The sequence below is a fragment of the Mugil cephalus genome, chromosome 7, assembly GCF_022458985.1.
Source record: "Mugil cephalus isolate CIBA_MC_2020 chromosome 7, CIBA_Mcephalus_1.1, whole genome shotgun sequence".
NCBI lineage: Eukaryota > Metazoa > Chordata > Actinopteri > Mugiliformes > Mugilidae > Mugil > Mugil cephalus.
In genome coordinates this window covers 1840275-1855869 of record NC_061776.1, presented here as the reverse complement: position 1 = coordinate 1855869, position 15595 = coordinate 1840275, and the positions used below count along the sequence as shown (strand labels likewise).

The 15595-nt window shown below is 37.9% G+C and overlaps 1 protein-coding gene across 1 annotated transcript; it reads right to left on the bottom strand.

Annotated features, from left to right (window-relative positions):
• Positions 1-52: 52 nt before the first annotated feature.
• LOC125011060 (HERV-H LTR-associating protein 1) lies at positions 53-14280 on the bottom strand. Its single transcript, XM_047590055.1, has 14 exons — positions 14187-14280; positions 13320-13376; positions 11735-11815; positions 10374-10457; positions 9995-10078; positions 9818-9901; positions 9669-9725; positions 8225-8308; positions 7828-7857; positions 7665-7745; positions 6098-6373; positions 2028-2181; positions 908-990; positions 53-354 (listed from the first exon to the last, which is right to left on the bottom strand). The coding sequence occupies exons 1-14, from the start codon at positions 14275-14277 to the stop codon at positions 311-313; spliced, it is 1290 nt and encodes a 429-aa protein (XP_047446011.1). The 5' UTR covers positions 14278-14280; the 3' UTR covers positions 53-310.
• Positions 14281-15595: the final 1315 nt, after the last annotated feature.

Below are 15595 nucleotides of genomic sequence, written 5' to 3'. Positions count from 1 at the left end.
TTAAACATGGACCCGTTTAGAGACGTCTCGTTTAAAACCAGCAGGAAACAGATCAGATGTTTCTACGTCAAACAGAAAAAGAGCTTCACGTCTCCACATGTTTATTATCGTTTCTACATTTCTTCCATCCACATGTTTCTAAAGTGAATCAGATTCAGTGTGAACTCGTCCAGATTCTGGAGTTCAGCTCCGGCCGCTTCGGTTCTCGTACGTTCTCCAGATGTTCCTGGTGTCGGTGCCGTGGGTCATTTCCTGGGTCACGGAGAACGGTTCTTTCAGGGGCCAACAAAGAACCGTTCATCGGCTCCGGTCACAGTTTGGTGCACATCTTTGTCAAACATCTCTGTTTCAGATCTGAGGAGGAGGAAGAGGAGGAGGAGGAGGAGAAGGAGGGGGAGGAGGAGGAGGGCACAGATCAGCCACAACATTAGGACCACAGACTGGAGGAGTAAATAACACTGAACAACAACAATGACTCATTTTAAGGATCAAACACAGAAACGAGGCTCATGAATAATGAATTAACTATCATTATCGTCCAGTTTTCTGTCTGGAGTTTTAGCTAACAGCTAACGAGGCTGTGATTAATATACTGAGTCTAAAGTTGTCGTTTTATTAGTTGTTTTATTTAACACCTGATCAAACCTTTGTCTCTAACTCTTTTTTAGTTTTCTTTTCATTGACTCCACGAGAACTAATGAGCTCTGATACCGACACAAACTCCTCAGCTCAGGTGAAGATTACACCTTTCCTTTCCTCTCCTCTCCTCTCCTCTCCTCTCCTCTCCTTTCCTTCTCTCCTCTCCTCTCCTCTCCTCTCCTCTCCTCTCCTTTCCTTTTTCCTTTCCTTTCCTTTCCTTTCCTTCCTTTCCTTCCTTCCTCCCTCCCTCCGTCCACAGTTGACTTACTTCTGGAGAGAGAAACTCTCTTGACGCGTCGACAAACCTCAGACGTGTGTTGTTCATACCAGACGTGGCTGTCGTCACAGTATCTGGAAGACAAGAGGACGCTGTGATGAACAACGGGCCTTGAACACAACACAACCAGAACCTCCTCTCAGGTTTGGTCCATATGAACCTGGATTAAACCTGGATCATTTTAACAGGGAACAGACATGTATGACGGCTCTAGTGGACGTTTGAAAGCTTTTACATTTGGCTTCTAACATTCAGAGCTGGTGGGATCCTAACATTTTTAAAATGTTTGACATCCCACCAGATTTCATGACTTTGATGATGGTTCCTGAGTGGATATGTGATCACAGGTGGGTTTATTGGGACAGACTCTGCAAAAATATGACTTAATCTGTCCCAATATGTCCCTGGACCCTGTTCTTTCAGACCCAGGATTCTAGGTTCGAGGTTCGGAGCCTCTGTGGAACATTTCCTTATTTCTGATTTTCTTCCAGAAAGTTTAACAGTGCCCAAGCTGAACTATATTTAATTTTATTTTGCTTCGTAACCACAGTTAGTGACAGTTTCCACTGATAACACGTCCAATATAACATATCAACAATGTAACTTTTAATTAAATCCCATTTATTTGTTTTAGTGTTTGAAATTTTACCCAATATCAGATCAACATGTTGATTTAACCCTTTAGAGCCTGAACGCATCACTTTGAATCACCGTAACTCACAGTGGTTTGTGCTGCTGACAATAATCAGAGTGTGGCTGAACTCTGGGAAGTTGTGCTTTTGTATGGAAGAACTTCCTGACATCTCAAACAGTTGAGATCATCATCAACGTAATGGTTCAGTCACACTTCACATACTGCAAGTTTGTTTTTGTGTGCAGACGGACGTTCAGGTCTTAAAGGGTTAAACTGCCTGAATGTGAATGTGTGTGTCTGTGGTGCTGAGGGTGAAGGAACCAGGAGTAGGAACCAGGTGTAAGAACCAGGAGTAGGAACCAGGATTAGGAACCAGGTGTAGGAACCAGGTGAAGGAACCAGGAGTAGGAACCAGGTGTAGGAACCAGGTGTAGGAACCAGGTGAAGGAACCAGGTGTAGGAACCAGGTGTAGGAACCTCTTCATGTTGGTCTTGTGGCTGAAGGGTCGGCACAGACACTGGGAGAAGAACTTGCAGAGCTCGAGGACGCAGGGCTGCAGCTTGTGGGCGGCGACGGTCGTGGTCGCGGTCGCGGTCGTGGTCGCGGGGTCCGATCGTCTCCAGGGACAACCTCTCAACACACAGAGCCACAGGTCACATCAGTCACCAGCCGATCAAACCTCCACCAGCTCCTCCACTCATCCAAACCAAACCAGGTAATGAAGAGATGAGTGAAAAGAACTAAACGCGCTCGTTGTGATGAAGCGTAGCAGCTCAGGGATCATTTTCCATGACGTCGTGTTAAATCCTCATCACAGGAATCACAGGAGCTGCTGTATTTTAATCATCGCTCCAGATAAAACCATGGAAATACACATTCAGACGAATCCTAATTGGAGCCTTATCCACATGCCGCACGTATTTGCTCATTTCTTAATCCGTGTCGTGGAGACGCGTGAGCTCACGAGGCTTTTATGCCTCCACCTTAAACAGGAAACAAAATGTTTCCTCTGTTCATCAGCTCCACTCCAGCTCTCAGTGAAACTACGGAGCAAAGAGAGGAAAAACAGCTTCGTCATGAAGAAGAAAGAAAGAACGAGAGAGGAGACGATGATCAGAGTCAGAGTTCATCTAAACATCAGCTGGAGGAGGAGGAGGAGACGAAGGACGTCATGAGGAAGAAGAAATGGGAAGAAGGAGAATCTGGGAATGAAGCTGCTAAAAGGAAACAACAAGGAAGAAGAAGAAGAAGAAGATGGAGGAGAAAGAAGAAGACGAATCAGTACGAGGAGAACGAAGCTGCTGCACAAGGAGGAAACGAAGAAGAAGAAGAAGAAGATGGAGGATGAAGAAGGAGGAGAAAAAAAAAACAATGAGGAACAAGAAGAAATAAGATGGAATAAGAAAGAAGAAGAAGAAGAGCTGAGACCAGACCAACGTCCTGCAGGAACGTCCTCGTCTCATCTGGACAGACTGAGTCATTGTTGATCAGACACGAAGACACGAAGACACAAAGAGACAAAGAGACAAAGCTCCTGGGAAATTACGACTCAATAAGATAAAGACTAAACAAGGAACAAGCAGAACTGGACTTGTAGAGTTTGACGGAGGCTGGAGACTAAGAACCTTCACAAAGAACTGAAACTAAACAGGAACCAACATCTAACGCTTCATCACATACGTTCTACATCCAGAGGACGTCTTCAGTCAGTTTGTTTCACACGGTTTAAAGCAGATGAACTGAATCTAGACTGAAGATGGGACGTTATTAACTAATAAAACCCAATAAAAACACAGATCAGTTCTCAGGATCAGGACTTTGAAGAGACTCAGATAAAAACTGGGTTCAAAAGGATAAAAATCCAGATCAAGTTCAGAAGAGTTGGTCTCATTGGTGGAAGCTGAAATCGCGGCTAATAGAATAAATAATATATATTATATTTTATTTATTTTATTCTCAGTATTTTACTTGTTTGGTTTTAAATAAGTTACTATGATGTGATGTTGACTTGTGTGATTCCCAGAAAGATTAATTATCACCTTTAGTAGCGAATGAGGATCCAAATAAATGAATAAATGCATTTTTTATAGTGCGTGATGAAAAAAAAAACACTACTTCCTCTAATGTATTTATTTATTTATTTTTTCCTAATACTCTTCCGTACGTGTCCACATGTCTCAGGTGATCTGTGTCCTCTGAGTCTCTGTCCTGGACTGACCCTGAAATCATTAACGATCAGCTGATCCTGGTCTGAGACCAACAGTGAAATAATGACTGGACGACAAACGACAGCACGGAGCCGCCTGCTGCTTGTTGCTAGGCAGAACTCAGAGGGAGGATGGAGGGACGGAGGGATGGAGGGCGACTCCACTCAGTGGGGTGTTACTGCCATCTAGTGACTGAGTTTCTCCTCCGTGGGTCAGTAAAGTTAAAGTGAATGAACTGATGCTGTTTTATCTCTAAACGTTTTATCAGGAACCTTGAAAGGTTATTTTATAAAAGTTATTTTTATAAAGTTATATTTATTTGACTACGGCTGCTTGAACATTTATGTTTCACTGTAAAACTAATGAAGGTTATTTCTGGTTCGTGGCAAATAAACCAGGTTTAAATAAGTGTTTAATGTGGATTATTTTATTTACTATAAAACTAAATACGTTTATTAAACTTATAGCTAAAAATCCCAACATTAAACTCACAGACCAGAATTATCTAAATGAATTAATTATAATGATTCCAAGTGAAGAAAATAATGTTAATACTGTGAAACTTTTTTAAAAAGTTTATTTTATCAACAGTTGCATGAAAATAGATGTTACACTATAAAAAATGAAAAGGTTTGTGGTTAATGACAAACAGTGTTTAAAGTGGATTTATTTTAATTTTAATTTTATTTTATTATAATTGCTGCCAAAATCCCAGAAATAAACTCAAATAACTAATCTACACTTTAGAATTTATATAAAATTATACTGATAATTGTAAACTATCATTGTGTCAGAAAAACTTTTTTCTTACCAACTTTTCTGCTGGCGTCCGTTTTTATTCTAAGCATTTCAGTTAATTTAATTATTTAAGAAAATATGCTGGATACATATTTACATATTTAAATCAAATTATAATCACTTTATTATTTGTTTGTTTTAAAATGTTATATTAAAATGTGCAGTTACAGTTTTACATCAATTTAAATGTATAATTATTTTTACACTCAAAGATTTTAATTTGAGTTTTTGCCAATGATAGTATCTAAATATATATATATACATTAAAGATGATTATAAAAAATATGAATAATAAAAATAAAATTAAAATTACTACAGATTTAAATGAATTAATAATTTTAAAATATTTAATTTTAAATCTTTGTCACTGATTGTTCATAACAAATATTTCTAAAATTTCTAAATCATTTTTTATAATTACAGATTCTTTAAAATTATTTTTAATATGACATTTAATATTTGTGTCTTGTCACTGGATATGACAATGACTTTTTTAAATTTTAATTCAAAGAAAATTGAAGATTGAATCCACATACATGGGGCTGTGCCTGCGTTACCATGGTTACCATCCTCCGCATGACTTCCTCCCTCTCCATCCCATCTTACAACACACACACACACATACAGTAACACACACACACACACACACACACACACACACACACACACACACACACCTCTTTCCTGAGCTCAAATTGAATCAGGATCCATCAGTGTGTCCAGATAAAAATACAGTCGGGTTGTGTTTCTATCTCTTCATCACCCTCATCCATCAGCAGTATTACTCTTAGCATTAGCATTAGCATTAACATTCTTGGTGGTCGGGGTGGATGGTGGGTGCACAAAGCATCCAGAGTGAAGCCTGTGGTTGTGTTTGAGAAAGCTACTTGCTACTTTGCAGCTGTGATATCGATGCTCCGCCCACACTTCCTTCAGACTCACGATGCTCCGCCCACACTTCCTTCAGACGCACGATGCTCCGCCCACACTTCCTTCAGACTCACGATGCTCCGCCCACACTTCCTTCAGACGCACGATGCTGCGCCCACACTTCCCCCAGACTTGCTCACGTTTTTGTTTAATTAATACCATGTTCTGTTCTATCTCCACCAGCTACAAGGAAATGATGGATGATAGACTGTAATTATTTATTTTTTCCGACTTTCGCGGTCCCACTTTAAGGAGCAGTTGTCATGGCAACTGGTGGTCGCGATCACTCTTCCAAAAAATTCTTTCATTCATCAGCATTATATTAACTACCTAAAACTACAGAAAAGTTTTTCATTTGACGTGTGTTTTAGTGTTTTAATTTGGTCCAAGTCCCGCCCACTAACACGGAGGGGGTGGAGCTTATGACCTACACTGCAGCTTCCCTCCACCAGGGGGAGCTCTATTAGCTTTGGCCTCACTTTTGAGGAGCTGCTTCTCCAGTTTTCCTCTATGATCCAGACCTCAGTTGAATTTACTTGATTGGTTTCACATTAAATTAATATTATATTATTTAAATTTAATCAAATATTGTAAAATGATTAAATCTTTACCAGGTTTCTCTGTTTCCACCGGCGTCCTCTGTGTCGTGGTTCGTGTCTTTGGCCGGATGGTGAACGTCTGGTGTTGTGTTGTCATCTCAGTAAAGGCTGAGGTTGGTCGGCTCGGACTAATCTCTGGAGCTACAGCTGTTGGAGATGAGGTCGCACTCGGAGGCAGCGTCTCCAGTGTTTCAGAGGAGGTTTGCGTCAGCGTGAAGCTGGATGGAGGTCCAGGGGCCGTGACCTTCACTGATGCTGGGACGGTTTCATCCGGAGTCGCTGCTGAAGCTACAACATTTAAAAAAAACAAATGACATATTTTTATGAATGAGTTTCCCCTGAATTAGCAGGAACATGAAATCAGACACATTACACTCAGCTCTAATAGGAGCTAAGATCTTGATTTGATTTGATAAATTCTTAATAATGTTCTAAAAAATAAATCCGGTGCCAGTGGAAGATGAAGTAAAATGTCTCCATGAACATTTTATTTTAACCCTCAGGCATCATCAGGGGCATTTTTATACACGTGGGCAAAATTTTTCTCTTCAGTTTGGTTGTGTTAGTGCATATGGCACAATATTTTCTAACAAATTTAATCTAAAAAAAAAAAAAAAAAAATTCTAATGGGTCAAAAGAACACTGTGAATTTTTTTTAAATTTTTTTTTTCTAAAAAAAATTAGGTTAAAAAATGTAGTTATAATGGAAGTCAATGGGACTTTTTTTGTCCACGAAGGTTACAAGAAATCCGATGCTACACAAACTATTAATGCAATCAAGTCAGTATTTTAGATAATTTTGATCGTATCCAAGACTGATCTGAAAAAAACAAACAGCCACCAAACAAACAAGTTTTATGAAAAATAGTTAATTTTTCATGTAGTATTTTTAATAAAAAAAAAAACTGACTTCAAGTAATCAAACTGACATTTAAAGAGTTAAAATTCCTCAAAATTATCGAATTTTTGGTAGTTTTATAAAGTGCTGAAGTGGTTTAAGAGATTTATGCAGAAAAAATATTAATTGGTTAAGTTTTAGTGTTTAGTTTTTGGACGTTAAGGTTGTAAGAGGTGGTAAATTAAACAGATGCCTGAGGGTTAAACACTAGTTTATAAGTTTATAAGTAGATAAACCCATTGGCCAGTTCATTAGGTACAGTAGTGAAATCATTCCTTCATGACTTCACGCTCTGATGTTGAGTCAAAGAAGCTGTGATTCACCTGTAGTTGACAAAATAACAGGAAACTAAATGTCTCTGGTTGGTTGGAGGATCATCCAGATGTTCTAGAGTTTTTATATTTTCCTGAAATCATCCAGATGGAAAGTGACCAGACTCTAAATCAGATAAAACCTGATTTTTTTCCAGGATTCATGTAACTTAAAGTAAAAATGAAGAGTCATGTGAATGTCCCTCCTGGACATGAGGACATTCAGTCTGTGTAGGTTTGGTTCTGGTTCTGGTTCTGGCTCCAGCCTTGTTGGTGTCAGAGACGTTCACTGTGGCATCTGTTCCTGTTTTTAAACTTTTTTATTCTGGTGGATGAGTTGGACGTCGTCCTCCTGAATAAAGACACTCACCGTGTGCGGTGGACAGGACTCTGCTCATCTCGTCTCCAGATGGAGACATGTGACTCAGATCCGTGGGCAGTTGGTGCCATTCTAGGTTTAAAATAGACATTTGGAGATTTAAGCGTCTCTCTGGGTCTGGTCTTTATTTTTATGAAGGTAATGATGAACTCACCGGCAGGAAGCCTGAAGGACGAGACGTTAGCTGAAGGGAAATATAAGTTCTTTCATTAAAGCCTCCAGAATAATGTGGCTCTGCATCAGGAAGTTAATGTTTAGTATTTTGCTGTTAAACAAACATACATTTGTGTTATTGTGTGTTAATTGCCTCCTTCTTAAAAAACCCAATTATTTTATTTTAAATACTACAAAAAAAAAAAAAACAGCGATAAACTGAAATGACTTAATGATCTACTCTGTGAATGACTGTGTCGCTCTAATGATCTTCATCGTTGTATTAGTGAGGAGCTTTAAACCTCGTGTCTGTTTAAACTGTTAAATGTTTTTCTGGATAATGAACTGAACAGAGCCGATGCTGCCCCCTCCTGGTTTAGTGGTGAAACAGCATGAACCTGTGTGTGGACCTTCCACGATGGTCTGGTTGAAGAGAGGAGTGATGGAGTCGATCTCCCACAGCTCCTCAGACTCCTCCCTGCCTGGACACGTCATCACCATCACCATCATCATCATCATCATCATCATCATCACCATCATCAGCATCATTAATCTATTAATCACATTATTTATCATCCAAGACATTTGAAAATGGAAAATATTATAGAAGAAACACAGGAGGATTTATCAAGATTCTCTCCTAAAATAGTTGCAACAATAAAAAATAAATAATGCATTTTATATATAAATATATGGAATCAGCAGCTTTTCATCAGTTTTTCTAATTTCTTGCAGGAAAATCTTTGATATAAATATATACATACACACATATAGAGAGAGATAGATAGTCTGACATATGAATCCATATTTTGCACCATTTCCAAACTATTATATGAATATTTATGTCATTGAAGTAACTTTTATTTACTTTAGTAATTAGTGAACGGTGTGAAAAAAGAAATGAAATAAAATAATTAATAATGAGATAAACACAGTGAATATAACTAGATATAATATGATGTAGAAATGTAAAAGACATTTGGACAAATTAACAAGAGAAACAAGAGACAATTAACCTCAATATTTAATGTAATATCTTCCGAATTGTATGAATATATATTAGAATAAAATAAAATGTTTTATTTTTCACGAAGCCACATCCTTACGTCATTTTTCTTTTTATTTTTGCCTTTTTTGCTTTTTGTAGAAAATAAAAACAGTTTATTATCACTGAGGCAACGACGGAGTGAAAAAATATGTTTGTGTCTCTGAACTGGTAAATACAGATTCTATAGGTGATGGTTCACATTTAATTGTGTTAATTAAATTGTGCAACATTTGGGTCACAGCAAAAACTTTGTGCTTATTTTTAGATTTTTTTTCAAGCAAATTAAACTTTGCTTTACTCACCGGCAGATTTTCTTCCTCATACAAGATGATTTGAATATAATATGTAATATTTTTATTCTAATATTTCCCATTATTTTTTTTAATTTTCTTTGCAGAAAATGTTGCACATAAATACTTAAAAATCCACTTAAAATACTAAATTATTAATTAGTTTAAATAATTAGTTTAATAAATTAGAAAAATCTGCAAAGACGTTAAAAACTGAGCCAGTTGCAGCATCGACTGAAGTAAATGACCACGCAGACGATCCACACGTTTCCAACATTAATTTACTCTAAAATAATAATAATAATAAATCTAATAATAAAATAATAAAGTAAATAAATTAAATATGTTGAGGCATCAGTAATAAATGATCAGAGTTAGAATAGATGTTCCTGTAAGAAACTACAAAACTCAAGAAGGCGGCCATTTTGGAAATGGCTGCCAAGAGCTGCTGATTCCATCTGATTTAACGTTTTAATGATAATAAATGAGTGGAGCTCTACTCACCCATCTTACCCGCCATCACACAGATGTAGATACAGTCTGAGTTGTTCCTCTGACTCACTGAGAAACACAACAACTGACACTATGAAACACCAGCTCCTCCTCCACCTCCTCCACCTCCTCCTCCTCCTCGGTCGGTGACGTCCACCCACCTGATAGGATGGAGGCAGATTTGAAGATCTCGTGCAGCGAGCTGCTGGAGTTCCCCATCACGTCCAGGAGGACGGCGGTGAAGTCTGAGGACAGAGTCCAGCTTTAAGGTTTGTTACAGGACCAGGACACACTGACACATGTGTAGTTGTAGTTCTGGTTGTAGTTTTATTTCCTGCCTGTTAAATCGTTGGTGTCGTTGGTGACGCAGTAACAGAACCTCCTCCTGAACACGGAGCTTTCTACGCGTCTGATGCTGGAAACTGAAACAGGAAAAAGGAACGAGATCCTTGAGACGATGTATATAAACAAATGAATCGTCTGTTAAACTCTTGAGTTTCATATTAATTTCTAACCGGAGAGGAGCTCCTCTCTGATATGTAATATTGGCTCATTTTCCTCAACAAACAAACACACAAGTCTCATGTTTCATCCCATGAGTCTGATTTGGTTCTTTGAGTATTTTCAGAATCTCGGATTATTGTCACTGTGCATCTGAACCACTAGGTGGCGCCAGAGAGGCGGTTTGAAAGGCGTTTGAGAGGAGGTGATATTTACTGTTGTAGACCAGCAGGGTGAGTTTGTGCAGAGCCAGGGAGCTGTAGGAGGTCACACTGAGCAGAGAGAAGAGCTGCCGAGAGCCTGAGACACGACAAAACACACGGGGGCTTAAAACATACGACACATTAAGGCTCAAAACATTAAAAATAAAAAAAAACATTAAAAACATCAAAATTTAGACTTTTTAAACTTTTGGAGAATTAGAGATCAGACTGAAACCAAACCTGAAATAATAATAATAATGAATTAAAAGTAGACTGGACTCAAAACCAGTCGAGAGGCAGAATTTAAAAGGCAGAATATCTGAACCTGAAATAAAGATGAATGATTCTTTATAAACCAGATACTTCACTGACGTCGTGGACCTTTGCTCTCTGTTCTGAGCTCATTCATTAAATTCAAAACGCTGACACAACTTTTACTGCAGTTTTTAAAGGTGAGTTCAACCAAATCTCCACAAATACAACCTTCATAATTAGGACACATCTCTATGTGTTTTATGCAGGAAAAAGTCTGTTTCACATATTAAATGTCTAATAATTGGAAAAAAACAAACAGATTTACTTTGGTGGCATCATAAAACTGTTCAGGCTCGGAGTAGATTCATTAATACATGTTCTAGATAATGAACATTGACATTGTTACTGTCATCTCGACTTTTCACCAAATTATTCTTTAAAAACGTCGTAGGAAAACAGACTTACAGGTTTTTAAAGGTCGGTCCAAAGAAATGTCAGAAAAATACAAATTTCAATAGATTATTAAGATTCATCTCTGTGTTTGTGCATAAAAAAAGTCTGTTTCACCAGTTAAATACATAATAATTAGAACAAAGTCAAGATTAAATAAAGACAAATTAACTTTTTAACAGCTCTTAATAAACCAGATTTACTTTGATTTCATCATAAAACTCTCCCAGCTCCGTGTAGATTCATTATTATTCATTATTATTCATTGACATTTATAGTGTTTTTTAAAGGTCAAAACTCCAAAAATAAAACCTATTAAATAAAACAGATTAAGACTCAAACATCTTAAAACTAAACTATTTGCATAAAGTCCTTTTTCCAAATTATTCTTTAAAAATGTCTTAATCAACCAGATTTACTTCACTGGCTTCATAAAACCCTATTAGCTCTGTGTAGATTCATTATAACACTGTTAGTTTTTTAGGTTAAATCAGTTCTTTTTTAAAGGTTAAACCTTCAGCAGATAATCAGACGTTAATTAATCTGTGTCTGTGTCTGGATCTGAAAACATTTGGCCTGAAGTTTGAACCCTGCAGAGGTTCAGTCTCGACACACATGGAAGATTTACAGCTGATTGATCCGCACCTGAATGATATTATGACAACGTACCCGACTGGCTGGAATTTATTAAGGTATTGACCAGGGGGGTGAGATCGATGGCCGCGGGGTCGATGAGCTCCTCCGGGATCTCTGGGAAATAACAGCACAGGGTGAAGTCAATGGGAGCGTTATGGAATTAGCAGCGTCAGCATAATATACGTAATAAGGGAAAAGGGACGATCACCTGGAGGGATTAGCCCCCGGGGGGCGAATAACACGGGGTCGTTTTAACAGCGAGTCACATTCACGGAGCCGATATTGACCTTTTTGTTGAATTCATCTTAAATATGATCCAACTTTAATGAGCTTTATCCTCCACTGAAATGTGACACTTTGATTTGTTCTTTTGAACTAAAAGATCTGAAGCTTTTAGCTTTTTTTCTTTTTCCTGCAGCATAATCCAGAGATTCTTTAAATGTCACTCGATTAGGAGACGTTTCATCCACAGTAGCTTCTTCATGACGTCTTAAGCTCCTCTTATCGTAGCGGAGAACCCGGGGTTACAGTACGTCTTGTTGAAGTTATTTGATATATTTTTGTGTTCTTGATTAAATATTATTTGTTTTCCTTTGTTTAGGTTCAAGCTCAGATAAGTAGGTTCATAAGAACATTAGCATTTCGGTTAATTTAGATTTTTACTTGATTATGAGTGTTTTTAACCAGGTCACTAGGTTTTAAGGGCCGGGGAGGCTCAGCCCCCCAGGAGTGAACGTAGCACAAAATATCAGCTAACAAAGACTGAGAATTTATTTATTGTTATTATTTCAGTCTGTTTTTAAACACATAGATCAACATAGAGGCACGACTTTTTTGTTTTGCTCTGAAATATTTTGAAGGTTACATTTGTGACTGAAAAATATTATTTAATTAGTTGAATTAAATTAAATTAATGAGAGGATGAGGACACGTTGAAGGGGCTCGTTCTCCCTATCGACGCTCTGGAGTGAAGGGAAATGGATTTATGATCATATTTAAACCATTTTATATTGAATTTGAACACCAACTTATTTAGGATATTCAGGCATAATGATGCCAGTGAATTTTATTTTGAAGGAATAGGTAGCTGGGTCACACCAGGTGAATTCATTAATAGTTTTCTGTTTTGTGTTTTCTCTTTGACAAATGTCTAAATAAACTACACAGAATGACAGTGGACTTGTTTCTCTCTGTCCCCGTGTGTTCAGTTTGTTTATGGAATATTTTTTCTGTTAGTTTAAGATAAATAGCCACTACTACACAATATTTAGAACAACAAAACAAAGAACTAATGTGAACCAAGGAGAACCTCAGCTTCCTGAAGACGTTTCATTCAAGTGTTTGATCTATCTAAATTATAATGTAGCAATTAATGATCCCTGTTCAGAGAAGATTCTCTAGTTTCTCTTGTCTCAGATCTGGACGTCGTCGTCTTGTTCATGTCTTTTAGAAACATCTTCTCTAACTCTATGAGTCCAGTTCTTTCCTGCTGCTGTTGTTGTAATAAAGACGACGTTGAAACATTTTTCCACTGATTCAGCTCTAAAACAAAAGAAATGTGAAATAGAAACTAGTGTAAAAAGAAGCAGAGGGTCGAGACAGAAGATGAATAAATTACCTGTTGAGTTCAGGAATTCTCTTTTGTGAATCTCTTCCTGCTGCCGGAGTCTGAGTACTGCAAGATATTCACCAGCATCACACACTATAGAGCTACACACTGTAGAGCTACACACTATAGAGTTACACACTATAGAGCCACACACTGTAGAGCTGCACACTATGGAGCTACACACTGTAGAGTTACACGCTATAGAGTTACACACTATAGAGCTACACACTGTAGAGCTACACACTGTAGAGCTGCACACTATAGAGCTACACACTGTGGAACTACACGATATAGAGCTACACACTGTAGAGCTACACACTGTGGAACTACACACTATAGAGCTACACACTGTAGTGCTACAAACTGTAGAGCTACACACTATGGAGCTACACACTGTAGCTACACACTATAGAGCTACACAGTGTGGAACAACACACTGTAGAGCTACACACTATAGAGCTACACACTGTAGAGCTACACACTGCAGAGCTACACCTTATGGAGCTACAGACTGTAGTTTGTCACATACTATAGAGCTACACATTGTAGAGCTACACATTATAGAGCTACACACTATAGAGCTACACACTGTAGAGCAACACACTATAGAGCTACACACTGTGGAGCTACACACTGTAGAGTTACATACTAAAGCTACACATTGTAGAGCTACACATTATAGAGCTACACACTGTAGAGCTACACACTGTGGAGCTACACACTGTAGAGTTACATACAAAAGCTACACACTGTAGAGCTACACGCTATAGAGCTACACACTGTGGAGTTAAACACTATAAAGATACACACTATAGAGCTACACACTCTGACGAGCTGTTACATGAGTTAAAGTTTCATTAACTGGAGACGACGCACCGTCACTGAACAGGAGGACGAGTAAAACCGTAGAGACACAGGTTAGAAACCAGAGGAGTGGACGGTGGAGGGACCTCCATGAAGCTGCCATGGCCCCCCCCTCTGGAAACACACAAACACACAAACACAGCATCAACCCAAATGTGTCCACACCTGCTCTTCATTCATTTAAATGTGTCTCCATTAACTGAGATCTGGTCTCAGTCTGTGTCAATCAGCAGCAGCGCCACCATGTGGTCAGTACAATATTATAAAAAATATGATAAATCTCTACCTACAACTGGACCAGAACCAGGGAGGGAGGGAGGGAGGAAGGAAGGAAGGAAGGAAGGAAGGAAGGAAGGAAGGAAGGAAGGAAAGAAGGAAGGAGTGTTCACACCTGGACTCTAATCTGGATTGTAGAGACCAGATGTTGATGTAAAATTCTGAACAAAATTTAAGAATAAAACTTTATAAATTTTTCTCATCGACCTTTTACAGAGAAGATTAAATGTTCAACTCTCTTAATCTCATTATTATTTATAAAACAGATTATTTTTTACTAATTTGTTGATTCAGATTCATATTTGTTGTGTTTTCAAACTGAGTCTGTTTGTGTTTTTAAGCTGTAAATATCATCTAGTCACACTAACTTTTCATTTATTTAAATTTATTTAAAACAGTTAAAAATAGTTTGTGTTTTAAATCTTTTAGCTCCACATTCACAACAAACCATAATCAGATTAAACACATACTGACGATAAGACACGAGATCATCTGTTCTACTTTATATATGTAGAGTCTCAGGCTAAAAGTGCAACGTCAGGATTTTATATAAATAAATCACATGTTGAAACGACATAAAGAAACAGAGGTAAAGTCACAAACATATGTTTATATATATTCATACTTATTGTTGTATAGTTATAGTATTAAACTGTTTTATATTAAGGGAATAGATGGACATTAGCAGTTTTTCTATAATCCAGTTTAAATTACTGTTTGTTCATTGTCTCTTTTAAATAAATAAAAAGAAAAAGAAAATCTTGCTGTTTTTTTTCTCTAAATTTTAAATAAATTAAAACAAAAAGAAACAGAAAGTTAAATGTATCTTGGTAAAAAATGTGTAAACTTTTCAAGAATCAGGTAAAAATGAAGTTGTTTCTTAAACGTTGCAGCCTTTGAACGTATTAACTGTTCTTACCTCGCTCTGAATGCAGCATCAAACCTGGTCCAGCTCGTCCCACGGCGACGACGTTCAGACCACGACTACAGGAAGTTTTCCTCCGTGACACCAGCGCCCGGCAGCTCACTGAGCTCTGGACAAAAAATAACACAACACAACACAACAAATGACAGAGGGTGTCTGAGCGCTGGGCACCGCTCCACTGATCCACTGATCCACCGGTCCCTGACCCACTGTAAGAAAT

What these genes read in the sequence shown, in the direction of transcription:
- LOC125011060 (XM_047590055.1), bottom strand. Translation starts at nt 14,277, where the DNA reads ATGGCAGCTTCATGGAGGTCCCTCCACCGTCCACTCCTCTGGTTTCTA. An exon ending in AATAAATTCCAGCCAGTCGG is followed by an intron (nt 10,458 to 11,734) that starts GTACGTTGTCAT and finishes GTCGTGTCTCAG; the next exon opens with GCTCTCGGCAGCTCTTCTCT. An exon ending in CGTGGAAGGTCCACACACAG is followed by an intron (nt 7,858 to 8,224) that starts GTTCATGCTGTT and finishes ATTTCCCTTCAG; the next exon opens with CTAACGTCTCGTCCTTCAGG.